A 27,470-nucleotide genomic window follows, 5' to 3' on the forward strand; every position below is an offset into this window, starting at 1 on the left:
TACTTATTAGTAATAATTTAATTAATTATCTAATTTATTTTATTTAAGTTAAGGTTTAAAAATAGCTTAAGTTAAAGTAAAGTTTAGTGTTAAGCTTTTTACACTTTTTTTTAAGTAAAGATGTTTTAAGATTACTTTATAAAAGCATTTAGTTTCTCTTTGTTTTAACTAGAATAATAAGTAATCTTAAAATTAAAATAAAATAAGTATTTAAACTAATAGGCTTATTAGTAGCTAAGTTATTTTATAGTTGTAAAGTACAATAAGTTTTTATAGTTAGATAGAACCTGTATTAGATGCGCTGCACCTTCTAGTTTAGGTTACTATTATTTAAAGTAGCATACTATAGTAAGTAATTTTTTATTATAGATCTTATAATTACTTTCTGCAGGACTTATTTTTTTTAAGAAGTATGTAATAGGCCTAATAGTCCTATCTAGCTTAGTCTAGAAAAGAACTCCTGCTACTACATAGTTTAAGGCATTAGCTTTTATAAGTATTAGTAGTTTAAAGTTAAAGTAGTAGAGTATTAAGGCTTTAGTAAAGGCTTTCTTTAGCTAGTTAAAAAACTATTAGTAATTTAAGTTAAAGTTAAATTAAACCTTTTTTTTAGTAAGTATAATTATAGGGCTTACTAGCTGTAAAAAGTTGTTAATAAATTATTAGTAAAAGTTAGTAAATTTTATAAAGGCTTAAACATCTTTTATATTTTTTAGGTATTACTAATCTAGCACAGTCTAAACTTTAATAGGGTCTATTTAAATGTTATCTATAAAGATTACATATTTTAAATACATAACCTTTAATTAGTAGAACTTACATTTATTTATATTAAGTTATAGACTTACTTCTTCTATAGCCTTTAGTACTAGGCGTACATGCTATTTGTACTTTAAAAGGCTATTACTATAAATTAGAATATTATTAATATACGCAGTGCAAAACATGTCTAGGTAGCATTAAAGCAAGTTATTTATAAAATGTTAAAAAGTACTAGGCGTGTTAGCTAAGCTAAAGGGCATTACTAAGTACTTAAATAGTTTATATTAGGTCTAAAACACTATTAGCTACTTATTACCCTTTACTATTCTTAGCTTATTAAAAGTAGTAATAATATTTAACTTTATAAAATACTTTACTTTACTTAGTTAGCTTAGAGTTTTTTATAAAAAAAAAATTAAGTATTAGTTCTTAATAGTAACAGTATTTAGTCCTTAGTAGTTAACATAGAATTAAAGCCTACCTCTAGGTTTTTTTATAAATAGTATAAGTAACACTACTAGTAAAAAGCTAGCTTAAATAAACTCTTTTTTTAAGTTCTTATTAAAGTATTTTTAAAGCACTTTTAATTTATTTAGCAACATTTTATATAGTAGCCTATAACTAAGTTATTTACTAGGCTTAAAGGTTATTAAGTAATTATATAGACATTATATTAAAAGCTTATTAGACTTATTTTAGAAAAAAACATGTAATAAGTTATAGTAGTTTTAAGGGACTATTATTTTTAAGTTAGTGTGTTTTTAGGGAGCTAAAGCTTAGTCTATATTAAAAATTATAACTGCATAGATTTTGTAATCTAGTTATTAAGCTAGGGTTATAAATAGGGCAGGTTTTATGTAGTAGATGTCTATCTGCTGTTTAAGTCCTAGTTTAAGTCTAAATTAAGTAAGTAGAAGTTCTTTAAAGGCTTTTTTTTCTTTAAGTTTAAGTAGTTATTAAATTATTTTACATAGCTTATTTTAGTAAAAGGCCTAGCTTATTAGCCTTACTTAAGTAGTTTTTTTTTAGGTTATTAAAAAGTAGGTTTAGAAACCTTTTATATTAAGTGCTATTTAAGTATTATTTAGGTGTAAGTGTAAGTATATGTTTTAGCATTAAAAAGAGTTAAAGTTTAGAACTTACTTTTAGTAATTAAAAGTAACCTTATGCTAATATAGCTATAGTTGTTCTAAGATTAGGTTATAACATTTTATGTTTATTACATAAAGTTTAATCTACTTCTTATAGTGTTAGTAGGTAATTATAATAGTTATAGTACAAAAAATAGAACTTTTTTTAAGTTATTTTTTATTAAATCTAGTTAAGTAAATTATTTAGGTAAGTAGTGTTAATTAAAGATTTAGTTTACACGCTAGTTCTTTATTAATATAACTTATACTGTTTACTTCTAAGTTAATAAAAGCTTATATTAAAGCTAATATAGTTTTTTATTATAAATATATAAAAATATTAACTTAGTACTTTTAGTTATTAGTAGAGGACTTAGCTTATAAGTTAGCAAAGATCTAGTGTTAAATTAGTCCTAAGGGGCAACTTAGCCCTAGAATAAGCCTTTTTATAGGCTTTTACTACTATAGCTGCAGCTATGTTAAGAGTAGTAAAAGGGATTAAAGCTTAAATATAAGTTAAAGCTCTTATAAAAATAAGATTAAAATAGTAAAAATCTTTAATAAGTACTAGCAGCGCTACTTACATAGACTTAAAAAAAGAGAATAAAGTAGTTTTAAGAAATATAACTATGCTTACTACACTTAAAATATTAACTTTTTTTTTCTAATTTTTACGCTTTCTAGAACTAACTAAAGCATAATTTAAATTAATTTTTATTATATTAAAGTCTTTATTTGTAACTACGCTAGTTTAGGAGTGTATTAAGGCTTGTATAAAGAGAAACTTTATGTTATTATTGTAAGTAGCAATTAGGTTTACATACATGTTAAAGTTATTTAGAAGGGGTTCTCCTACTATAGCATGTTATAGTTTAGTTAAGAGAAAGTTATGTAGAGCTATAATTAAACCTATTTTATTTAGGCCTATATTAGATGTAAGTTAGTAGAACTTAGTAAAGTGTAAAGTAAAGCTTTTTTTTTTTATTATAAAGTGTTTAGGTAACTTAGGGCTATTAACTTTTTATTTAAGTCTTTATAAGTTGCTTATAAGAACACTATAAATTAATTTAAGTTAATAATATTTTTATTTATTAGTAAGTTAATTAAGGCTGTTATATTATAGTTAAGTTAAAAGTAAGCATATAGTAACTAAAAGTGTTTAAAAAGGAATTAGTCTATGTTTCCTTTAAGTTTATATTAAAGCTTGCGTAGAAAAAAAAGTAGGTCTTTTTATTTTCTATTAAATAGTAGGGGATTAGAGAGTTAGTTAGATTTTATTACTAAGTTAAAAAAGTTATAAGTTATAGGTAGCATTAAGCAGAAAAAAGTTAAGCTATCTCTAGACTTCTAAGTAAGCTTTAAGGCTAGTAAGTTCTTAGTTCCTACTACTATAATAAAAGTTAAGGCAGAAATAGACTACTTAATAACATAAAGCTATTCTTTAAAGTTTTTTTAAAAAGCTTTAAAGCTTATAATGTAGTAGCTTTCTTATAAAGTAAGCGCTTTTTAAAAGGCTTTTTAGCTTACTTTAATAGCTTAGAGTTATATAAGTACTAAGCTTATTAAATTAAATTTAAAGGCTATTCTTAGCTAAGGTTTTAACATAACATAATGTTATAATTATGCATAAGTAAGGTTATAGAGCTTTGCAGAGGTCTAGTTTAATTACTACATAAGGTATTATAGTAGGTATAAGATGTTATGTAAGGAATAGGAAGGTTTAAAAAGAAATTAGTAATTAAATACTTAGCTTAGAAGTCTAAGCGCTTTAGGTATAAATTAAGCCTATTCTAGGTTTAGTTAGTGTTAAAGCAGTTTATGCTTAAGTTTATGTCTGTGTTATGTTGTGTTTGTGTTAGACATGCACTAATAATACTCTAGTACGCGTCTAATACAGTTATGTCTGGGATCCGGGGAGGATACCGTGACAAGATACTATTATCACCACTATTACTAGTAGAGCTAGAGTGTTAACTATTACCTTAGCAGCAATTGTCCCCACCTCCTAAAGAGCCTAACTATAAGATGGATATAAAGTATATTCTATGTGTAAATAGGAACTAGGTAGTTAACAACAGCAATAACTACTAGCAGCTAGTCTTCTTTATATTGTTTATAAAGGACAAAGTAGACTTAGTGCTTACTAATGCAGCTTCTATAATTAACAGGTAGGAAGTTACCTAGCTTAGTTACTTAGTAAGCTATTAAGCTAAGCACCCTAAATCTACCTAGCAGCACATTACCTTAGCTAACTTTAGTTTTATAAAAGGCGCTTACCTACTTAAAGCAGTTAATTGCTATATTAAGCACTTTACTAAGAGGATTAATAGGGTAGATTTTAAAGTAAAGCTTTATGTTAAAGTTAAAGCTCTGCAGAGGGCATTTCTGCGTAGGCAATTAGCTAATAAGCTATTATTAGATCTAAATACTACACTAATAATACTAAGCAGCTGTTGTACCCAGCAGCTGCTGCGTAAAGCTAGGGCGGCAAAGCGAGTGGAGAAGATATCTAAGGCAATAGACCACCACTTAGCAATTGCGTGTACGTGGGAGTGCTAGACAGAGCTTTGCAATAACTATAAAAAGTAGTGCTATATCTACCTAGACTAATCTTACTATGCTATTAAACTAGTTAACTTTAAGGCGTAGGGAAGGTCTATAGTTATAGGAGAGTCTTCTATTATAGTACCTAGTTATAAAATTGTTAGGGTGCTGCAGTAAAAAAGTAACAAGCTCTAGGTAAACTCTTACATGTAAAAGAATAAGAAGAAGAGGCTAGGCTTATTATTATTAAATAAGCTGTTATTTAAAAAGCTAGTAAAGTAGATAAGCTAGCAGCAGTTACTTAACTAAATAGTAAAAATAAGTAATAAGAAAGCTACTTAAGTAGAGTAATAAAAGTTTTAACAGCTTTATCTCTAATAGCTTTAAGCGCAGGCTAGTATCCCTTCTATAAGAGCTGCTCTACTCCCTTACTACTAGCAGCTATATACTCTGCTAGTTATTACTTTAATAGCGCCTTAATCTTTAAGTTGTTCTTTAAGTCTTATAATAAAAAGTAGTAAATAGAATACCTAAAAAACAGTAAAGAACTTTTTTAAGTAGTTAGTTAAGTAATAGCTAAAGAATAAAAAAGATCCTTACCTCTACATATAAAAGGTAGTAACTAAGGAGCTATAAACTATAAAGGATCTCTATAAGATAAGCAGAGTTAAAGGTAACCTGTATACTATTACTGTTACCTAGTTTAGGCTTAAAGATAGGCTTGTTTACTATCTTTATAAAGATCTCTATTAGTTTAAGCTAATATATTATACAGCTAGCAGCCTGCTTAAAATAGGTAGTAGTAAGTAAGGCAGAACTAGTAGTAAAAATAATATAGCTAAATAATTTATTTAAATTTAAACTCTTCTACTCTTTTAAGCTCTCTTAGCTCTCTCCTTACACGCTCTAGCTTCTCCTGCTTAATATATAGCCCTTCTGCTGCGTACTTAAAGTGCTTTTAAGTAAAATAGTTGCATTTGCTTTTTTAAATAGCTGCCTTTAAAAAGGCACTAAAGTTACTACTAAAACGCCCTTAAATGTATAGATAGTTTCTTTTAATTTATACCTTAAGCACTACAAAGGTAAGCTCTATTAGATTATAGTTAAGTAAGTATAAAGGCAGATACCTTACTAAATACCTGCTAGCCTTAATAATCTATGTTACTTTATTATTTATATAAATTAAGATGTTATCTAGAATAATTACTAGGTGCTTCTTACTATACACAACCTAGAGCATAGGGATTAGACTCTTTTTAATCTACTTAAGAAACTGCTTTTAATTAAAGTAGCCTTTCTTTATAGCTGTATAAAAGAGATAGCTGTTAATTATATACGCAAAGAAAATTAACTAAGTACTGCTTTAAGCAATATCTTAGGTATACTAAAAGATGTGGCTAACTAGGCTGTACATGTAGTGCTGCTAGCTAGTCTTCTTATTAAAGATTAACTTGTTAAGAAACACTAGATCCTCTGCTATAAAGTGTCTTATTAAGTTATAATATAAGTTATAAAGTTCTTTATTTTAATTAATAAAAAACGCTTAAAGTGTTTAGCAACTTTATCTACATTAAAAGAGAAACTAAGATATGTTTAAGTAATTAATTTAAATGCTTTTTTTTACTTATAACTAGAGTGTAATCTTGTTCTAGTACATCTACCTAGAGTAGATAAGCTTACTAAAAAAAGCATTTATGTCTTTCTTACTAATTACTAGTAGATAACTAAGCCTGCCTTAGATAAGTGCTCTTATGCTACTGTGTGTCTTTAGATTATCTATTACATTATATACTGCGCAGTTGCTGCACCCCTTTTAATTAGTAATTGCCTGCGGCCTCTATCTAAGCAGTAAAAAACAACATATATTAATACACATACAATTAGATAGGCCACAGGCGCTCACAGTAAGCGCTAGGGGTTGCTGAGTAGGTAGTGGGCAACAAGAGACTCTGTAAGCTTAAAACATAGCTAGAAAGCTATTTTAAACATTAAAACCTAGCCTTATTATTTCCTAAATAGAAAGTACGTACAGCGCCTAAATGTTTACTAAAATTAAGAGATGTTAGGTAGTTGTAGGGTTTTATAAGCAAAATTTCAAGTTCTTATACAAATTTAGTGGCGGAAAGCAAAGTTTGAGGTGTTGCCAAGACATCTGTCGGGGCAGGTAATCGATGAAATGTCTTGGCATTCTCGCTTCGTCAAATCCCCCACCCAAATTACTAGCCGAGTCAGACCAGCGCGCAATAATCGGCCTATCGCGTATATATCAGACTTGCTCTCGTCGTCAAAGTGAGGCCTGTGGAATTGCCTAATTGGGTAATTGTGAAGCTGACTTTTGGTGTTTTGCAGATAGTTTTCGCGAGCTCTGTAGACGCTCCTCCAGCCAAATCTACGCGTTCGAGTAGCTGTGGCAAAGCACCTCCTAAAGCACCTACCCGGGCACCAAAGAAGGCACAGAAGGCTTATCCTAAGGCTTGTAAGCAAGCAGCAGCAGCAGCTGCTGCTGCTGCCAAACAGCGTTTGAAGAACTCAGTTGCCTTTGTAGAAGCTCCTCCTTCGCCTCTAGCTTCTATCGTCGAATTGCCGTCGTCTCCGCCACCTGTTCCGCGACCTGTTCCGCGACCTGCTCTGTTACCTGCCCTGCCACCTGCTCTGCCACCTGCTCTGCCACCTGCTCTGCCACCTGCTCTGCCACCTGCTCGAGCTTCGTCGCCCGTTGAACCTGAGCAGCCACAGTATGAGATCAATATACAATATTCGCTTCACGTCAACACAGTAAGGAGGCCTGGGGATGTAGAGAGCACCGAGCGATGCTTCCTCCTCCTATTGTTAATGGAGGATAAGGTGATGGCGTTGATCAACAACCCAGCATCTACAATTGATGGACGGGAGTACACCTGGCAGAGTCGCGTTGTTTAGTTCAAATGTAACAGGAGGGGTGCTACTTTCTAGCAGCTCCTACTTACTAATTTTAGCTTAACAGAGGAGATTTGCCTATTTAACGCTGTTAATCTCCATTTTAAGCGTTATAAGGGTGCTACACGCGTAGAGTTTTAAGTAGAGATCTCTCTATAGGTTAAGGCATTAAAGAAGGCGTTTATATGTAACACATTAGTAAACAAGCTATCCTTACCACCTGCAAAGGATAATACTCTAATAACAAGCAGAAGACGTACGCAGAAGCTTCTGCGCAAAGCCTAGGCTATTAATTGCGTTACTGCTATTAAATCTAAGCTAGATCATCAGTTAATAATCTATAAAATGTGGCAATGCAGTGTAGCTGGTTGTAATAACTTTAGGAGATAGTGTTATATCTATCTAAACAGCAGCTACTATAAGATTAAGCCTGTTAATGCTAAGCAGTAGTTGCAGTTAATTATTAACAGCAAGTCCTTAGCTATGCTCCCTTATCTAGATGTAATTAAGGTGTTAAAGCTACGCAGAAATTAGCTTAAGTTTAATCTCTATAGCTGCTAGAGAAAGAAGAAGCAGCAGGACTTATTATTATTATTAGATAGAGGCCTATTAATTAGGAAGCTGTAGAAGCAAGCTAAAAAGCAGCGTGTATTAAATTAAATAGTGCAGATAGAGGAAGACAAGGTTACTTAGGCTAAGAGGCGTAAGCTTTAAGAGTTTTAGCTTTAGCAGATAAGAGCAGTAGCTCTACCTTCTTTAGTTCTGCTAGCTTACTTTAATCTATAATATTAACAGCCTTACTAAGCAGAGACACTAGTATAAAAGCCTATTCTAGTTCTCTTATCTAGCCTAGTAGCTGGAGGAGGCAAAGAGGATACTTAAGAGGTTGTACAGAAGTTCTTTGCATAGCTTATTGTACAGCAGCTAGAGGACAAGCGCGCTAATTTTAAACAGGCTTGTAAAGTAGCTGTTAAACAGAAATAAACTATTAAGAATCTTTACTAAATAGCTAACTTTAAAGGCAACCTCTATTCTATTGCTATAGAATTTAGCCTTAAGGATAGCGTAGTTTAACACCTTAGCAAGGATCTCTGCTGTTTTAAGTAGGTATATTATACAGCAAGCAGCCTTCTCACCTTTAGCAGAGGTGCTAGAGCTAAGGTTAGTGGGTAGGTAAGAGGTGAAGACAATGCAACGTAAAAGTGCTTTATATATTACTATTATATATAGAGATACTCTATATAGCATTAATAGAATTATTTAGTACTATAGAATCTCGCGCCTTACCTAATTAAGCTTCTCCTGCTTAATATATAGTCTGCTAGCAGCGTATTTAAAGTGCTTCTTTACAAATTTATTATAGTTACTCTTGTAAACAGTAGTAGCTAAGAAAGCTTTAAAGTCACCTCTATAATAAGCGCGCATATACACGTAGTTCCTCTAGATCTAAGCCTTTAAAACTGCAAAGGTAAGCTTAATAGAATTATAATTAGGCAAGTATAAAGGCAGATAACAAATAAAATAGCTAGCAGCCTAAATAACAGTCTCTACTTTATTATTTATGTAGATAGCAACGTTATTAAGTATAACAACTATGTGTTTAGGACTGTACACTAAGCAGAGTGTAGGAATAAAGCTATTCTAAATCCACTTAATAAAATCCTCTTTGTTAAAGTAGCCTTCCTTAATTACTATACATAGAAGGTAGCTGTGTATAGTATACGCAGGTAGAATTGCTTAGGTGTCTTCTTGCTTAATGCTCTAAGTATAACAGCTCTTATAGCCTATAAAAGCATAAGTGTAGTGCTGCTAGCTAGTCTTTTTATTAAATATTAACTTGTTTAGAAACATAAGATTATTAGCAGCAAATTACCTTATAGCGCAGTAATAGCGCTCCCTTAACTCCTTATTATAATTAATAGAGTATAGCCTTAGGCTTTAGCAGCTCTAACCTTAATCTTTTAGAAAGTTTCCTACACACCTGCAGCTTACTTTAAGCCTACGTTTAATAAGCAGCTACTTAACTATTTTATTTTAATACATCTATCTAGAATAAACAAGCTGCTTAAACAAAGCCTTAGCGTCTTCCCTAGTAATCTTTAGTAGCTGTCTAAGCTTCTTTGTAGGTGGCTTTTGCACACTACTATGCTCCTTTAAGTTCTTTATTACATTATACACAGCACCTCTACTACAGCCCTTATAATTAGCAATAAGCTAAGGCTTCTATCTAAGAAGAAAAAAGCGCACAATATTTTAGCAGGTTTAATTAGAGAGGCCGCAGGTGCTTAGAGGCAGAGGACGTGGTTGCTAGAGCTAAGGTGCTTGTAACGGCGCAGGCAAGACAATGGGTCTGAATGCGGTATGAATCCACTCAGAGGCATATGGGAGTGCGTGGGGACTCAGAGACCTGGGAATACCAATGACACCTATAGGCCTTGTACGTAGGATATCAGAAAACTACCGAGCTAGCTACAGGGCGAGGTGCGACTAAATACATGAGGGAATAGGGGTAACAGCAGGGGGCCGGGCAGAGTCGAGTCAGGGTCGAGCCAGGGTCGGAGCCGATACGGAGACCCTTCGGATAGGTTCCGGGCGACCCGAGATGGAACGATTCATGAGAATCGTTACAGTGCTTAAGAAAGCCTGTGGGCGCAATACATAGGCGTGTAGGGTAACGCTAAACAGCTCTCTAAAACATTAAAGTTAGCCTTATAATTACTTAATTAAGCAATAATTTAGGATTAACTCACAAGCTCTTGTAGATGCGTTAATAGGTAAAAATGCGGGCTAGTTGCGCGTTAGGTCTGACGCGGCTAGTAATTTGGGTGGGGGATTTGACGAAGCGAGAATGCCAAGACATTTCATCGATTACCTGCCCCGACAGATTGCACGGATTAACGCACACAATAGATCGCGGGCGGGGACGCGAGGAACACGCACAGTGCGAGCTTGCGCGGAGCCTGCAACACCCGCGACCACCACAACCGTGGTGCCACGACCACCACAATCGTTAACACAGCAGGTTAGTGTCTATTTTCTAGCTGTGCTTGGCGCATGAAAATGCTTTAACCTAGTAACTGCGCAGTGGATTTTAATTTTCCTTTTGCGCGGACGCGCGCACAGGCTCTGCAGTTCATTGCACCAGCAGCCGCGCCCGCCGACCACGACGACTACCACCACTACTACTAACATAACAGGTTTCTTGACTTTCTGGCCATGCTTTTAGGCATTGATACCCCGGCCCGGTGACTGCGCAGTTTGAATTTTCCTTTTACAAGGACGCCCGCACAGTCTCTGCAGTTCGCGCAGCAGCTACGAGCCCGACTGGAGACCACAACTACAACTACCACCATGACTACAACTATATAACTACCACTGAAGGTTTCTTTGCCTCCTAGCTGTGCCTAAGCCACTAATTCCCTAGCCTAGCATCTGCGCAGTTGATTTTGTTATTCCTTTGCCAGGGAAACGCGCACAAGCTCTCTGCAGTTCGCACAGCAGCGACAAGTCCCCGCCCGCAGACCACGGCTGCAACGACAACAACTACTGCTGTCACGATTGTGCACGAGTAAGGTTATAGAGCTTCACAGAGGTCTAGTTTAATTACTATGTAAGGTATTATAGTAGGTATAAGACGTTGTGTAAGAAACAGGAAAGTTAAAAAAAAAATTAGTAATTAAATACTTAGCTTAAAAGTCTAAGCGCTTTAAGTATAAATTAAGCCTATTTTAAGTTTAGTTAGTGTTAAAGTAGTTTATGCTTAAGTTTATGTCTATATTATATTATATTTATGTTAGACATGCACTAATAATACTCTAGTACACATCTAATATAGTTATGTCTAGGATCTAGGGAGGATACTGTAACAGTACCTCCCCCCTTATTAGGAAGAAAATCCTTTACATTAGTAGTTCTAGCATTAAGTTGTCTTTATTAGGGTACAGGTTTAGTTTAGATAAGTATTAGGCGTAGAATTAAGTTACTATAAAGTTCTTTTATAAGGCTTTTACAGGTTCTTATAACAGTTTGTTGTATTTAGTTTATTTTATAAAGTATTTATAAATATGTTTTTTTTTGTTAAACTAAATTTATTTAATGTCTTTTATAACATATTCTAGTTTATTATTTATAATAATAGGTTTAAGTAGTAGGTTTAGCTGTTTAGATAAATAGTTAGATTTAAAAGCTACTTAGCGCAGCAATAATACATAGAACATAGGGTATATCTTTATGCTGTTAGGTAGGATTAATTAGTAAGTGTGTAATAAGACTATATAAGCTACTATAAAAAAGCTAAGGTTTTTCTAATTAAGTTTTTTTAATTATTAGTTTATTTAGATATTTCTAGCGTTAAGCTAGACCTTCTTACTAGCTGCATACGCAGGGGTAGAAGTTTAAAATTAGTTTATGTACTCTTGTTAAAAAGCTTAAGCCTATATAAGCTTTTTATAAATATATTTAGATCTATTTTAGATTTTGTTAATAAGTCTATTTACATCTATTACTTATATAAATTAATAAGTTAGTTAAAGGGTATTTAAAAGTAGTTTAAATTTTATTTAAAGGTAGTATTTATAGTTTACTAAGAATAAAGATACTTATGTTAATTTAGATATTATGTTATTAGCTTTAAACTATGCTATAGCTAACTATTTTACCTAGTTATTTTACTAGTAGTTTATATACACTTATAAGACTTATTTTATTACAGTGTTTACATTCTTAGTCTAGCTGTTAGTCTTTAAGTAAAAAGCTATAGATAGATAAAGAATAATTTAGAGCTATTTATAAAGTTTATTCTAAAAGGCTAAGATAAACTGTATACCTCTGTCTAATATAATTATATTAGGTAGGCTATAGTAAACTTATACATATTAGTAGAATAACTAGGCTATATTAAAGGCAGTTATAAAGAAACATAGTATTAGGTGTTAATACTTAGTTAAGTAATTAATAACTACTATAATATTTATATACCTTTTAAATAAAAGTAAGTTAATAATAAAATTAATTAATATGTCTTTTTAAGCTTATTTAGAAATTAGAAGTAGTTTAAGTAGGCTATTATACTTTTTTTAAGAGGCCTTTACTTTACAGTAAGTATAGCAACATAATATATATTAGCGTACAGTATAGAACATGCAGGGCTAGTAGTACTCTCTCTGTAGTAGGTTAAGAGTTTTTCCTCTGCCTAAGTGTCCTTTAACAGGCAAGTTATGTATAATTTAAAGTAGTTTAATTCTTAGTTTATTAGAATTAAAAATTATAAGTTAGTTATAGTAATATAGCTTACTATTTTAGTTTTTATAGTTAGCTAGTGTTACCTTTTTTAACTAACTAGCGCTGTTTTAAAGCAGGTCTAAGGTTTTTTAAATAAATTTATTATTTAGATACTTATTAGTAATAATTTAATTAATTATCTAATTTATTTTATTTAAGTTAAGGTTTAAAAATAGCTTAAGTTAAAGTAAAGTTTAGTGTTAAGCCTTTTACACTTTTTTCTAAGTAAAAATGTCTTAGAATTGCCTTATAAAGGCATTTAGTTTCCCTTTATTTTAACTAGAATAATAAGTAATCTTAAAATTAAAATAAGATAAGTATTTAAACTAATAAGCTTATTAGTAGCTAAGTTATTTTATAGTTGTAAAGTACTACAAGTTTTTATAGTTAGATAGGACCTGTATTAGATGCGCTGCACTTTTTAGTTTAGGTTGCTATTATTTAAAGTAGTGTACTATAGTAAGTAATTTTTTATTATAGATCTTATAATTACCTTTTATAAAGCTTATTCTTTTTAAGAAGTATGTAATAGGCCTAATAGTCTTGTCTAGCTTAGTCTAAGAAAAAACTCCTGCTACTATGTAGTCTAAGGCATTAGCTTCTATAAGTATTAGTAGTTTAAAGTTAAAGTAGTAGAGTATTAGAGCTTTAGTAAAGGCTTTTTTTAGCTAGTTAAAAAACTATTAGTAATTTAAGTTAAAGTTAAATTAAATTTTTTTTTTAGTAAGTGTAATTATAAGACTTACTAGCTATAAAAAGTTGTTAATAAATTATTAGTAAAAGTTAGTAAATTTTATAAAAGCTTAAACATTCTTTATGTCTTTTAGGTATTACTAATCTAGCATAGTCTAAACCTTAACAGGGTCTATTTAGATGCTATTTATAAAGATTACATATTCTAAATATGTAACCTTTAATTAGTAGAACTTACATTTATTTATGTTAAGTTATAGACCTACTTCTTTTATAGCCTTTAGCACTAAGCGTACATGCTATTTATGCTTTAAAAGGCTATTACTATAAATTAGAATATTATTAATATACATAGTGTAGAACATGTCTAGGTAGAGTTAAAGCAAGTTATTTATAAAATGTTAAAAAGTACTAAGCGCGTTAGCTAAGCTAAAGGGTATTACTAGGTACTTAAATAGTCTATATTAGGTCTAAAATGCTGTTAGCTACTTATTACCTTTTACTATCCTTAGCTTATTAAAGGCAGTAATAATATTTAACTTTATAAAATACTTTACTTTACTTAGTTAGCTTAGAGTTTTCTATAAAAAAAGAATTAAGTATTAGTTTTTAATAGTAACAGTGTTTAGTCTTTAGTAGTTAACATAAAATTAAAGCTTACTTTTAAGTTTTTTTATAAATAGTACAGGTAACGCTACTAGTAAAAAGCTAGCTTAAATAAACCTTTTTTTTAAGTTCTTATTAAGGTATTTTTAGAGCACTTTTAATTTGTTTAGTAACATCTTATATAGTAGCCTATAACTAGGTTGTTTACTAGGCTTAAGAGTTATCTAGTAATTATATAAATGTTGTATTAAAAGCTTATTAGACTTGTCTTAAAAAAAGACATGCAACAGGTTATAGTAGTTTTAAAAAACTATTATTTTTAGGTTAGTGCGTTTTTAGGAAGCTAAAGCTTAGTCTATATTATGTAACAGCGCAGGCAAGACAATGGGTCTGAATGCGGTATAAATCTACTTAGAGGCATATAGGAGTGCGTGGGGACTTAGAGACCTGGGAATACTAATGACACCTATAGGCCTTGTACGTAGGATATTAGAAAACTACTAAGCTAGCTACAGGGCGAGGTGCGACTAAATACATAAGGGAATAGGGGTAACAGCAGGGGTTGGAGCTAGGTTAGGGTTGGGGCTGATATGGGGGCCTTTTAGGCTATCTGAGATGGAACGATTTATGAGGATTGTTACATATTAGAAATTATAACTGCGTAGATTTTGTAATTTAGTTATTAAGCTAGGGTTATAAATAGGGCAGGTTTTATGTAGCAGATGTCTATCTGCTGTTTAAGTCCTAGTTTATGTCTAAATTAAGTAAGTAAAGATTTTTTAAAGGCTTTTTTTTCTTTAAGTTTAGGCAGTTGTTAAATTATTTTATATAGCCTATCTTAGTAAAAGGCCTAGCTTATTAGCCTTACTTAGGTAGTTCTTCTCTAGGTTATTAGGGAGTAGGTCTAGAGACCTTCTGTATTAAGTGCTACTTAGGTGTTGTTTAGGTGTAAGCGTAAGCATATATCTTAGCATTAAAAAAAGTTAAAGTTTAGAACTTACTCTTAGTAATTAAAAGCAACCTTGTGCTAATATAGCTATAGTTATTTTAAAATTAGGTTATAATGTCCTATGTTTATTACATAGAGTTTAATCTACTCTTTATTGTAACGGCGCAGGCAAGACAATGGGTCCGAATGCGGTATGAATCCACTCAGAGGCATATGGGAGTGCGTGGGGACTCAGAAACCTGGGAATACCAATGACACCTATAGGCCTTGTACGTAGGATATCAGAAAACTACCAAGCTAGCTACAGGGGCGAGGTGCAACTAAATACATAAGGGAATAGGGGTAACAGCAGGGGGCAGGGCAGAGTCAGGGCCAGGTCGAGTCAGGGTCGAGCCAGGGTCGGAGCCGATACGGGGACCCTTCAGATGGGTTCTGGGCGACCTGAGATGGAACGAGAATCGTTACACTACCCCCCCCTCTGTAGACTGATAGTCCCTATTAGTAGTTATAGTTTAAAGTATTGCTGTTATGTCCTCTGCCTTCTTAAACTAAAACTAGTCTAATTTAGCTAGGTGTCCTTGCTAAGTATTCCTTTGCACTGCTAGTAGTGTCCTCTAAACTAAACGCCACGCATGCAGTTATTAATTATTAGGGTAGCAGGTGTAGTTTGTTAATTAGAGCTAATTTAGATAGAATAATAAGGTCTTTTCTATAGGTCCTCCTTTCTAGATTGTACGCTGTAAGTGTCACGATTGTGCACGAGTAAGGTTATAGAGCTTCACAGAGGTCTAGTTCAATTACTACGTGAGGTATTATGGTAGGTACAAGACGTTGTGTAAGGAATAGAAAAGTTTAGAAAGAAATTAGTAATTAAATAATTAGCTTAAAAGTCTAAGCGCTTTAAGTATAAATTAAGCATATTTTAGGTTTAGTTAGTGTTAAAGTAGTTTATGCTTAAGTTTATGTCTATGTTATGTTATGTTTATGTTAGACGTGCACTAATAATACTCTAGTACATGTCTAATATAGTTATGTCTAGGATCTAGAGAGGATACTGTAACAGTATCCCCCCTCTTATTAGAAAGGGAATCCTTTATATTAGTAGTTCTAGCATTAAGTTATCTTTATTAGGGTACAGGTTTAGTTTAGATAGGTATTAGGCATAGAATTAAGTTACTGTAGAGTTCTCTTACAGAGCTTCTGTAGGTTCCTATAACAGTTTATTATATCTAGTTTATTTTATAAAGTATTTATAAATATGTTTCTTTTTATTAAACTAGATTTATTTAATGTCTTCTATAATATATTCTAGTTTATTATTTATAATAATAGGTTTAGGTAGTAGGTTTAGCTGTCTAGGTAGATAGTTAGATTTAGAAGCTACTTAGCGCAGTAACAATATGTAGAACACAGGGTGTATCTTTATGCTGTTAGGTAGAATTAATTAGTAAGCATATAATAAGACTATATAAGCTACTATAAAGAGGCTAAAGTTTTTCTAATTAAGTTTCTTTAATTATTAGTTTATTTAAATATTTCTAGCGTCTAGCTAGACCTTCTTGCTAGCTGCATACACAGGGGCAGAGGTTTAGAATTAGTTTATGTACTCTTATTAAAAAGCTTAAGCCTATATAAGCTCTTTATAAACATATTTAAATATATTTTAAATTTTATTAATAAGTCTATTTACATTTATTACTTATATAAATTAATAAGTTAGTTAGGGGGTATTTAAAAGTAGTTTAAATTTTATTTAAAGGTAGTATCTGTAGTTTACTAAGAACAAGGATACTTATATTAATTTAAATATTATGTTATTAGCTTTAAACTATGCTGTAGCTAACTATTTTACCTAGTTATCCTACTAGTAGTTTATGTACACTTATAGGACTTATTTTATTATAGTGTTTATGTTTTTAGTCTAGCTATTAGTCTCTAGGTAAAAAGCTATAGATAGATAGAGGATAATTTAGAGCTGTTTATAGAGTTTGTCTTAGAAGGCTAAAACAAACTGCGTACCTCTGTCTAATATAATTATGTTAGGCAGGCTATAGTAAACTTATATGTATTAGTAGAATAACTAGGCTATATTAGAGGCAGTTATAGAGAAACATAGTATTAAGTGTTAATACTTAGTTAAGTAATTAATAACTACTATAATATTTATGTACCTTTTAAATAAAAGTAGGTTTATAATAAAATTAATTTATATATCTTTTTAAGTTTATTTAAAGATTAGAAGTAGTTTAAGTAGGCTATTATACCTTTTTTAAAAGGCCTTTACTTTACAGTAAGTATAGCAACATAATATGTATTAGCGTACAGTATAGAACATGCAGGGCTAGTAGTACTCTCTCTATAGTAGGTTAAGAGTCTTTTCTCTGCCTAGGTGTCCTTTAACAGGTAAGTTGTGTATAATTTAAAGTAGTTTAATTCTTAGTTTGTTAGAATTAAAAATTATAAGTTAGTTATAGTAATATAGCTTACTATTTTAGTTTTTATAGTTAGCTAGTATTACCTTCTTTAACTAACTAGCGCTATTTTAAAGTAGGTCTAAGGTTTCTTAAATAAATTTATTATTTAAATACTTATTAGTAATAATCTAATTAATTATCTAATTTATTTTATTTAAGTTAAGGTCTAAAAATAGCTTAAGTTAGAGTAAAGTTTAGTGTTAAGCCTTTTACACTTTTTTTTAAGTAAAGATGTTTTAAGATTGCTTTATAAAAGCATCTAGTTTCTCTCTATCTTAACTAAAATAATAAGTAATCTTAAAAATAAAATAAAATAAGTATTTAAACTAATAAGCTTATTAGTAGCTAAGTTGTTTTATAGTTACAAAGTACTATAAGTTCTTATAGTTAGATAGAACCTGTATTAGATGCGCTGCACTTTCTAGTTTAAGTTGCTATTATTTAAAGTAGTGTACTATAGCAAGTAATTTTTTATTATAGATTTTATAATTACTTTCTACAGAACTTATTTTTTTAAGAAGTATGTAATAGGCCTAATAGTCCTGTCTAGCTTAGTCTAGAAAAGAACTCCTGCTACTACGTAGTCTAAGGCATTAGCTTCTACAAGTATTAGTAGTTTAAAGTTAAAGTAGTAAAGTATTAGGGCTTTAGTAAAGGCTTTTTTTAGCTAGTTAAAGAACTATTAGTAATTTAAGTTAAAGTTAAATTAAATCTTTTTTTTAGTAAGTATAATTATAAAGCTTACTTACTGCAAGAAGTTATTAATAAATTATTAGTAAAAGTTAGTAAATTTTATAAAAGCTTAAATGTCCTTTATATTCTTTAGGTATTACTAATCTAGCATAGTCTAAACCTTAACAAGGTCTATTTAGATGCTATTTATAGAGATTACATATTCTAAATATGTAACCTTTAATTAGTAGAACTTACATTTGTCTATGTTAAGTTACAGACCTACTTCTTCTATAGCCTTTAGCACTAAGCGTACATGCTGTTTATACTCTAAAAGGCTATTACTATAAATTAGAATATTATTAATATACATAGTGCAGAACACATCTAGGTAGGGTTAGAGCAAGTTATTTATAAAATGTTAAAAAGTACTAAGTGTGTTAGCTAAGCTAAAGGGCATTACTAGGTACTTAAATAGTCTATATTAGGTCTAAAATACTGTTAGCTACTTATTACTCTTTACTATTTTTAGCTTGTTAAAGGCAGTAATAATATCTAACTTTATAAAATACTTTGCTTTACTTAGTTAGCTTAGGGTTTTTTATAAAAAAAGAATTAAGTATTAGTTTTTAATAGTAATAGTGTTTAGTCCTTAGTAGTTAACATAAAATTAAAGCCTACTTTTAGGTTTCTTTATAAATAGTATAAGTAACACTACTAGTAAGAAGCTAGCTTAAATAAACTCTTTTTCTAAGTTTTTATTAATGTATTTTTAAAGCACTTTTAATTTATTTAGCAACATCTTATATAGTAGCCTATAACTAAGTTATTTACTAGGCTTAAAAGTTATTTAGTAATTATATAGATGTTATATTAAAAGCTTATTAGACTTATTTTAAAAAAAGACATATAATAAGTTATAGTAGTCTTAAGGGACTATTATCTTTAAGTTAGTGTGTTTTTAGGGAGCTAAAGCTTAGTCTATATTAGAAATTATAACTGCGTAGATTTTATAATCTAGTTATTAAGCTAGGGTTATAAATAGAGCAGGTCTTATATAGCAGATGTCTATCTGCTATTTAAGTCCTAGTTTATGTCTAAATTAAGTAAGTAAAGATTTTTTAAAAGCTTTTTTTTTTTTAAGTTTAAGTAGTTATTAAATTATTTTACATAGCCTATTTTAGTAAAAGGCCTAGCTTGTTAGCTTTACTTAAGTAGTTCTTCTTTAAGTTATTAAAAAGTAGGTCTAAAAACCTTCTATATTAAGTGCTACTTAGGTGTTATTTAAGTGTAAGCGTAAGCATATATCTTAGCATTAAAAAGAGTTAAAGTTTAGAACTTACTTTTAGTAATTAAAGGCAACTTTATGCTAATACAGCTATAGTTGTCCTAAGATTAGGTTATAATGTCTTATGTTTATTACATAAAGCTTAATCTACTTCTTATAGTGTTAGTAGGTAATTATAATAGTTATAGTATAAAAGATAAAACCTTTTTTAAGTTATTTTTTATTAAATCTAGTTAGGTAAATTATTTAAGTAAGTAGTGTTAATTAAAGATTTAGTTTATGCGCTAGTTCTTTGTTAATATAACCTATGCTGTTTACTTCTAAGTTAATAAGAGCTTATATTAAAGCTAATATAGTTTTTTATTATAAATATATAAAAATATTAACTTAGTACTTTTAGTTATTAGTAAAGGACTTAGCGTATAAGTTAGCAAAGATCTAGTGTTAAATTAGTCCTAAGGGGCAACTTAGCTTTAGAACAAGCCTTTTTGTAGGCTTCTACTGCTATAGCTGCAGCTATGTTAAGAGTAGTAAGAAGGATTAGAGCTTAAATATAAGTTAAAGCCCTTATAAAAATAAGATTAAAATAGTAAAAATTTTTAATAAGTACTAGCAGCGCTACTTGCGTAGACTTAAAAAAAAAATAAAGCAGTTTTAAAAAATATAACTATGCTTACTACACTTAAAGTATTAACTTTTTTTTTATAATTTTTACACTTTTTAGAACTAACTAAAGCATAATTTAAATTAATTTTTATTATATTAGGGTTCTTATTTATAACTGCGCTAGTTTAGGGGCGTATTAGGGCTTATATAGGAAGGAACCTTATGTTATTATTATAGGTAGTAATTAGGTTTGCATACATGTTAAGGTTGTTTAGAAGGGGTTCTTCTACTATAGCATGTTACAGTTTAGTTAAGAGGGAGTTATATAGAGCTATAATTAGACCTATTTTATTTAGGCTTATATTAAATGTAAGTTAGTAAAACTTAGTAAAGTGTAAAGTAAAGCTTTTTTTTCTTTATTATAAAGTGTTTAGGCAACTTAGGGCTATTAACTTTTTATTTAAGTCTCTATAAGTTACTTATAAAAACACTATAAATTAGTCTAAGTTTATAATATCCTTATCTATTAGTAAGTTAATTAAGGCTATTATGTTATAGTTAAGTTAAAAGTAGGCATATAGTAACTAAAAGTGTTTAGAGGGGAATTAGTCTATATTTTCTTTAAGTTTGTATTAGAGCTTATGTAAGAAAGAAAGTAAGTCTTTCTGTTTTTTATTAAACAGCAGGGGATTAGAGAGTTACTTAGATTTTATTACTAAGTTAAAAAAGTTACAGGTTATAGGTAGTGTTAAGTAGGAGAGAGTAAAGCTATCTCTAGACTTTTAGGTAAGCTTTAAGGCTAGTAAGTTCTTAGTTCCTACTACTATAATAAGAGTTAAGGCAGAAATAAACTACTTAATAACATAAAGCTATTCTTTAAAGTTCTTTTAAAAAGCTTTAAAGCTTATAACATAGCAGCTTTTTTATAAAGTAAGCGCTTTTTAAAAGGCTTCTTAGCTTACTTTAATAGCTTAAAGTTATGTAAGTACTAAGCTTATTAAATTAGATTTAGAGGCTATTCTTAGCTAGAGTTTTAACACAACATAATGTTATAATTATGCATAAGTAAGGTTATAAAGCTTTACAGAGGTCTAGTTTAATTACTATGTAAGGTATTATAGTAAATATAAGATGTTATGTAAAAAATAAAAAGGTTTAAAAAGAAATTAGTAATTAAATACTTAGCTTAGAAGTCTAAGCGCTTTAAGTATAAATTAAGCCTGTTCTAGGTTTAGTTAGTGTTAAGGCAGTTTATGCTTAAGTTTATGTCTATGTTGTGTTGTGTTTGTGTTAGACGTGCACTAATAATACTCTAGTACGCGTCTAATACAGTTATGTCTGGGATCCGGGGAGGATACTATAACAGTAAGGTAGGCTACTATAGCTTTAAAGAAGTTTGCCTAGGTATGTTTAAAACTATAATTTAGTACCTGCAGGCTAGGAGGAAGCTTCTTCTATAAGTAGAAAGACTAATCTAACTAGAATACCTTTCCTTTAATAGCTGCACTAATAAAGCGCGCTTTAAATGCAGGAAAAGCCTTTTTTTCCTTTATTCTAAGAGTCTAGAACGCTTGCTGTGCCTTAGTCTCTTTCTAACTAGTAATAAAATAAGCTTATAAGAGCTTTATTATATCCTCTGCACTCTTAAACTAAAACTAGTCTAATTTAGCTAGGTATCCTAGCTCTAGATAATCCTTCGCGATACTAGCTGTGTGTCCCTATATTAATGCTATGCGTGCACGCTTGCTCTAATAGTAATCTAAATTAATGTTAAGTCTATCTATAATAAAGGCTTGCTATTATTTAAACATAGGTTCTTTGCTGTTTATAAGAATCCTAATCTTAGGCGTGCGTTTAGTAAGGTAGATTTGCTAGGTCTAAGAGGTGCCTAAAAAGTCTCTTGCACTTAGGGTAGCAAGGGTAGTATAGGGCGTTATTAGGGGTAATTTAGTAGTTAGTAGGGGTTAACTAGCAGTTCTTAGCTAGATTAGCTGCTTAAGCTGTGCTTATAATTAAGCAATTTAATTATTAATAAATATACTGCTAGGGGTTAACTCTAAATTAGGTAGGAGTATAGCTTTAGGTGCTGCAGGAGCAGGTTTAGCTGTTAACATAGATTGTTAATTAACTCTAGGGGGCTTGCCTTAGCTAGAGCGTATTTTAATTCTAGAATTAAAGAGTAGTAGTTAGTTAGACATTAGTAGTTGTCTTTAATTCTAATAAGTTATTAGTAGTTTCTAAGTTTCTACTTTAGCGCCTTTATGTAACTTTTCTAAAGGCAATCTTAATTGCAGGGGATAGGAAGTTCTAAACCTAAAGGCTTTAGTTAACTAGAGGTTAATAAGATCTAGTCTATAGACTAAGTAATTTAATGTAACAGTGTAAAGAATTGCAACCTAAACTAAATTAGACGCGTCTTAGGCTTAGACGTAGTTAAACAGATAATTAATGTAATATTATTAATAAGGCTGTTACTAGCAAAAGCAAGTTTTCTAATATAATGTAACAGCGCAGGCAAGACAATAGGTCTAAATGCGGTATAAATCTACTTAGAGGCATATAGAAGTGCGTAGGGACTTAGAGACCTAGGAATACTAATAACACCTATAGGCCTTGTACGTAGGATATTAGAAAACTACTAAGCTAGCTATAGGGGCAAGGTGCAACTAAATACATAAGGGAATAGAGGTAACAGCAGAGGGCAGGGTAGAGTTAGGGCTAGGTTAAGTTAGGGTTGAGCTAGGGTTAGAGCTGATACAGGGACCCTTTGGATGGGTTCTAGGCAACCTAAGATAGAACAAGAATTGTTACATTTATAGTGTTAGTAGGTAATTATAATAGTTATAGTATAAAAAATAAAACCTTTTTTAAGTTATTTTTTATTAAATCTAGTTAGGTAAATTATTTAGGTAAGTAGTGTTAATTAAAGATTTTGTTTATGCACTAGTTCTTTGTTAATATAACCTATGCTATTTACTTCTAAGTTAATAAAAGCCTATATTAGAGCTAATATAGTTTTTTATTATAAATATATAAAAATATTAACTTAGTACTTTTAGTTATTAGTAAGGGACTTAGCCTATAAGTTAGCAGAGATCTAGTGTTAAATTAGTCCTAGAGGGTAACTTAGCCCTAGGACAAGCCTTTTTACAGGCTCCTACTGCTATAGCTGCAGCTATGTTAAGAGTAGTAAAAGAGATTAGAGCTTAAATATAAGTTAAAGCTCTTACAGAAATAAAATTAAAATAGTAAAAATTCTTAATAAGTACTAGCAGCGCTACTTATGTAGACTTAAAAAAAAGAAATAAAGTAGTTTTAAAAGATATAACTATACTTACTACACTTAAAGCATTAACTTTTTTTTATAATTTTTACACTTTCTAGAACTAACTAGAGCATAATTTAAATTAATTTTTATTATATTAAAGTTCTTATTTATAACTGCGCTAGTTTAGGGGTGTATTAGGGCTTATATAGAGAGAAACTTTATGTTATTATTATAGGTAGCAATTAAGTTTACATACATGTTAAAGTTGTTTAAAAGAGGTTCTCTTACTATAGCGCGTTGCAGTTTAGTTAAAAGAGAGTTATATAAAGCTATAATTAGACTAATTTTATTTAAGCTTATATTAAATTTAAGTTAGCAGAACTTAGTAAAGTGTAAAGTAAAGCTTTTTTTTTTTTATTATAAAGTGTTTAGGTAACTTACAGCTGTTAACTTTTTATTTAAGTTTTTATAAGTTACTTATAAAAACACTATAAATTAATCTAAGTTAATAATATTCTTATTTATTAGTAAGTTAATTAAGGCTGTTATATTATAGTTAAGTTAAAAGTAAGCATATAATAACTAAAAGCGTTTAGAGGGGAATTAGTCTACATTTTTTTTAAGTTTATATTAAAGCTTATATAGGAAGAAAGGTAGGTCTTTCTATTTTTTATTAAATAGCAGGGGATTAGAGAGTTAGTTAGATTTTATTACTAAGTTAAAAAGGTTACAGGTTATAGGCAGCGTTAGATAAAAAAAAGTTAAGCTATTTCTAGACTTTTAGGTAAGCTTTAAGGCTAGTAAGTTCTTAGTTTTTACTACTATAATAAAAGTTAAGGTAGAAACAGACTGCTTAATAATATAAAGCTGTTCTTTAAAGTTTTTTTAAAAAGCTTTTAAGTTTACAACATAGTAGCTTTCTTATAAAGTAAGTGCTTTTTAAAAGGCTTTTTAGCTTACTTTAATAGCTTAGAGTTATGCAAGTACTAAGCTTATTAAATTAGATTTAGAGGCTATTCTTAGCTAAGGTTTTAACATAACATAATGTTATAATTATGCACAAGTAAGGTTATAGAGCTTTACAGAGGTCTAGTTTAATTACTATGTAAAGTATTATAGTAAGTACAAGACATTATGTAAGAAATAGGAAGGTTTAAAAGAAAATTAGTAATTAAATACTTAGCTTAAAAGTCTAAGCACTTTAGGTATAAATTAAGCCTATTCTAAGTTTAGTTAGTGTTAAGGCAGTTTATGCTTAAGTTTATGTCTGTGTTGTGTTGTGTTTATGTTAGACGTGCACTAATAATACTCTAGTACGCGTCTAATACAGTTATGTCTGGGATCCGGGGAGGATACCGTGACAACTGCCACTACTAACACAAGACGTTCCTTGACTTTCTAGCTATTACGTTAGAAAACTGTACCAAACAGCTGTAACTAGCAGTGATGTATAGTAAATTGCAGTAAATTGCAGTAAATAGCAGCAAACTGCAGTAAATAGCAGCAAACTGCAGCAAATTGCAGCTTAGTAAAGAAGGCGCAAACTCGGCGATGTTTTACGGTTCAGTTAGCGTCCTATCGTGCTAAGCGAAATTATGAACGAAGCAGCCTGCGGGTCGTCATACGCGTTACATTTTAGAAAAGGAGTTACATCACAAACACAAATATTTGTCTATAAATGTTGCTTGTCTGCACAGAAATTCTCGCGTTGCATCTTTACTATCCTACCTGCGTGGATTGTGTCCTGTTTGCGATAGAGTCTAAGCATGGAGCTTAGCTGGAACGCGACCGAAACGCGAAGCGCGTTCGCGAGACCGAAAATGCGCCACGCCAAAAGCACTCTCACCGCAGAGAATGCAGAGGGCTGCTTCCGCTATCTTGGCAGGTACCGAGTGCTTGTCTGTCGAGAACACACTACTTGTATCTAGAATCTTGACGCACATTTTCGCGACGCTTATGCTATCCCTAAACAAGAGAGGTTAGCAATTGCTACTAAGCTTTGCAGCATCTACCCTTCTTAGATTAAGCATCTGGATGAAGTGCAGCTACCGCTACCAATAGGGCGGCTGATTGTGTAACGATTCTCGTTCCATCTCGGGTCGCCCGGAACCCATCCGAAGGGTCCCCGTATCGGCTCGACCCTGACTCGACCTGGCCCCGACTCTGCCCTGCCCCCTGCTGTTACCCCTATTCCCTCATGTATTTAGTCGCACCTCGCCCTGTAGCTAGCTCGGTAGTTTTCTGATATCCTTTCGTACAAGGCCAATAGGTGTCAATGGCATTCCCAGGTTCAGAGTCCCCACGCACTCCCATATGCCTCTGAGTGGATTCCCTCCGCATTCGGACCCATTGTCTTGCCTGCGCCGTTACAGTATTAGTGTAAAAAGAGTAGTTTAGTGTAGTCTCAGCAAAAGTAAGCAACTTAAGTGTGTAAGCAACTTGCCTATAGTGTACGTTAGTAAGTTTTTAGTAATTTAGTTATATAGTAAGTTGAAACATAATTTTTTTAAGCTAAGTAGTAAGCTACTATAGCTTATTATACGCGTTTAAATTAGTATAAGTAGTAGGACTAGAGCGTAAGAACACTGTATGCTAGGCTCTTAGAGTACTAAGAGGTTGGATAGGTGGAACATATCTATAACATAACTGTGATACTTTTATACTACTTTTTTATTTTTAATCTAGCTGTGCTTTTCCCTCTAGTTTATAAAGCTTTACTTCAGCGTTTCTATTATTAGAGCTATAGAAGTGTGTTGTGCATGACATTAGTTTATACAACCTTGTGTTAGGGTAAATGTAAGTCCTTGTCACGGTATCCTCCCCGGATCCCAGACATAACTGTATTAGACGTGTACTAGAGTATTATTAGTGCACGTCTAACATAAACACAACATAACACAGACATAAACTTAAGCATAAACTACCTTAACACTAACTAAACCTAAAACAGGCTTAATTTATACTTAAAGTGCTTAGACTTCTAAGCTAAGTATTTAATTACTAGTTTTCTTCTAAACCTTTTTATTTCTTATATAATGTCTTATACCTACTATAATACCTTACATAGTAATTAAACTAGACTTTTATAAAGCTCTATAACCTTACTTATGCATAATTATAACATTATGTTGTGTTAAAACCTTAGCTAAGAATAGCTTTTAAATTTAATCTAATAAGCTTAGTACTTATATAACTCTAAGCTATTAAAGTAAGCTAAAAAGCTTTTTAAAAAGCGCTTACTTTATAAAAAAGCTGCTATGTTATAAGCTTTAAAGCTTTTTAAAAGAACTTTAAAAAACAGCTTTATATTATTAAGTAGTCTATTTTTACTTTAACTTTTATTATAGAAGTAAAAACTAAGAACTTACTAGCCTTAAAGCTTACTTAAAAGTCTAGAGATAGCTTAACTTTTTTTTACTTAATGCTACTTATAACTTATAACCTTTTTAACTTAGTAATAAAATCTAACTAACTTCTTAATCCCCTACTGTTTAATAGAAAATAGAAAGACCTACTTTTCTTCTTACATAAGCTTTAATACAAACTTAAAGAAAACATAAACTAATTTCTCTCTAAATGCTTTTAGTTACTATACACTTACTTTTAACTTAACTATAATATAACAGCCTTAATTAACTTACTAATAAATAAAAATATTATTAACCTAGATTAATTTATAGCATTTTTATAAGTAACTTATAAAAACTTAAATAAAAAGTTAATAGCCCTAAGTTACCTAAACACCTTATAATAAAAAAAAAAAGCTTTACTTTACACTTTACTAAGTTCTACTAACTTATATTTAATATAAGCCTAAATAAAATAAGTTTAATTATAGCTTTATATAACTCCCTCTTAACTAAACTATAACATGCTATAGTAGAAGAACCCCTTCTAAACAACTTTAACATGTATGTAAACCTAATTACTACCTATAATAATAACATAAGGTTCCTTTTTATATAAGCTCTAATACACCCCTAAACTAGCGCAGTTATAAATAAGAACTTTAATGTAATAAAAATTAATTTAAATTATACTTTAGTTAGTTTTAAAAAGTGTAAAAATTATAAAAAAAAAAGTTAATGCTTTAAGTGTAGTAAGCATAGTTATATTTTTTAAAACTACTTTATTTCTTTTTTTTAAATCTATGTAAGTAGCGCTGCTAGCACTTATTAAAAATTTTTACTATTTTAATTTTATTTTTATAAAAGCTTTAACTTATATTTAAGCTCTAATCTTTTTTACTACTTTTAACATAGCTCTAGCTATAGCAGTAAAA

The 27,470-nt window shown here is 30.6% G+C and overlaps 3 protein-coding genes across 3 annotated transcripts; 2 read left to right on the forward strand and 1 right to left on the reverse strand.

Moving 5' to 3' along the window:
• Positions 1–6,607: 6,607 nt before the first annotated feature.
• Positions 6,608–7,355, forward strand: BDR25DRAFT_363760 (uncharacterized protein; the record flags this gene model as incomplete). The annotated part of the gene is made up of 2 exons (XM_033696788.1): positions 6,608–6,695; positions 6,727–7,355. 2 exons carry the CDS (start codon positions 6,608–6,610, stop codon positions 7,353–7,355), a joined length of 717 nt encoding a protein of 238 aa, XP_033539494.1.
• Positions 7,356–9,706: 2,351 nt separating this feature from the next.
• On the forward strand, positions 9,707–10,541 carry BDR25DRAFT_363761 (uncharacterized protein; the record flags this gene model as incomplete). The annotated part of the gene is made up of 6 exons (XM_033696789.1): positions 9,707–9,739; positions 9,785–9,833; positions 9,895–9,937; positions 9,972–9,997; positions 10,196–10,374; positions 10,476–10,541. The coding sequence occupies 6 exons, from the start codon at positions 9,707–9,709 to the stop codon at positions 10,539–10,541; spliced, it is 396 nt and encodes a 131-aa protein (XP_033539495.1).
• Positions 10,542–24,755: 14,214 nt separating this feature from the next.
• On the reverse strand, positions 24,756–25,528 carry BDR25DRAFT_363764 (uncharacterized protein; the record flags this gene model as incomplete). The annotated part of the gene is made up of 6 exons (XM_033696790.1): positions 24,756–24,797; positions 24,845–24,877; positions 24,917–24,948; positions 24,978–25,119; positions 25,244–25,329; positions 25,402–25,528. The coding sequence occupies 6 exons, from the start codon at positions 25,526–25,528 to the stop codon at positions 24,756–24,758; spliced, it is 462 nt and encodes a 153-aa protein (XP_033539496.1).
• Positions 25,529–27,470: the final 1,942 nt, after the last annotated feature.

Source organism: Lindgomyces ingoldianus (assembly GCF_010093535.1).
Source record: "Lindgomyces ingoldianus strain ATCC 200398 unplaced genomic scaffold BDR25scaffold_78, whole genome shotgun sequence".
Lineage (NCBI taxonomy): Eukaryota > Fungi > Ascomycota > Dothideomycetes > Pleosporales > Lindgomycetaceae > Lindgomyces > Lindgomyces ingoldianus.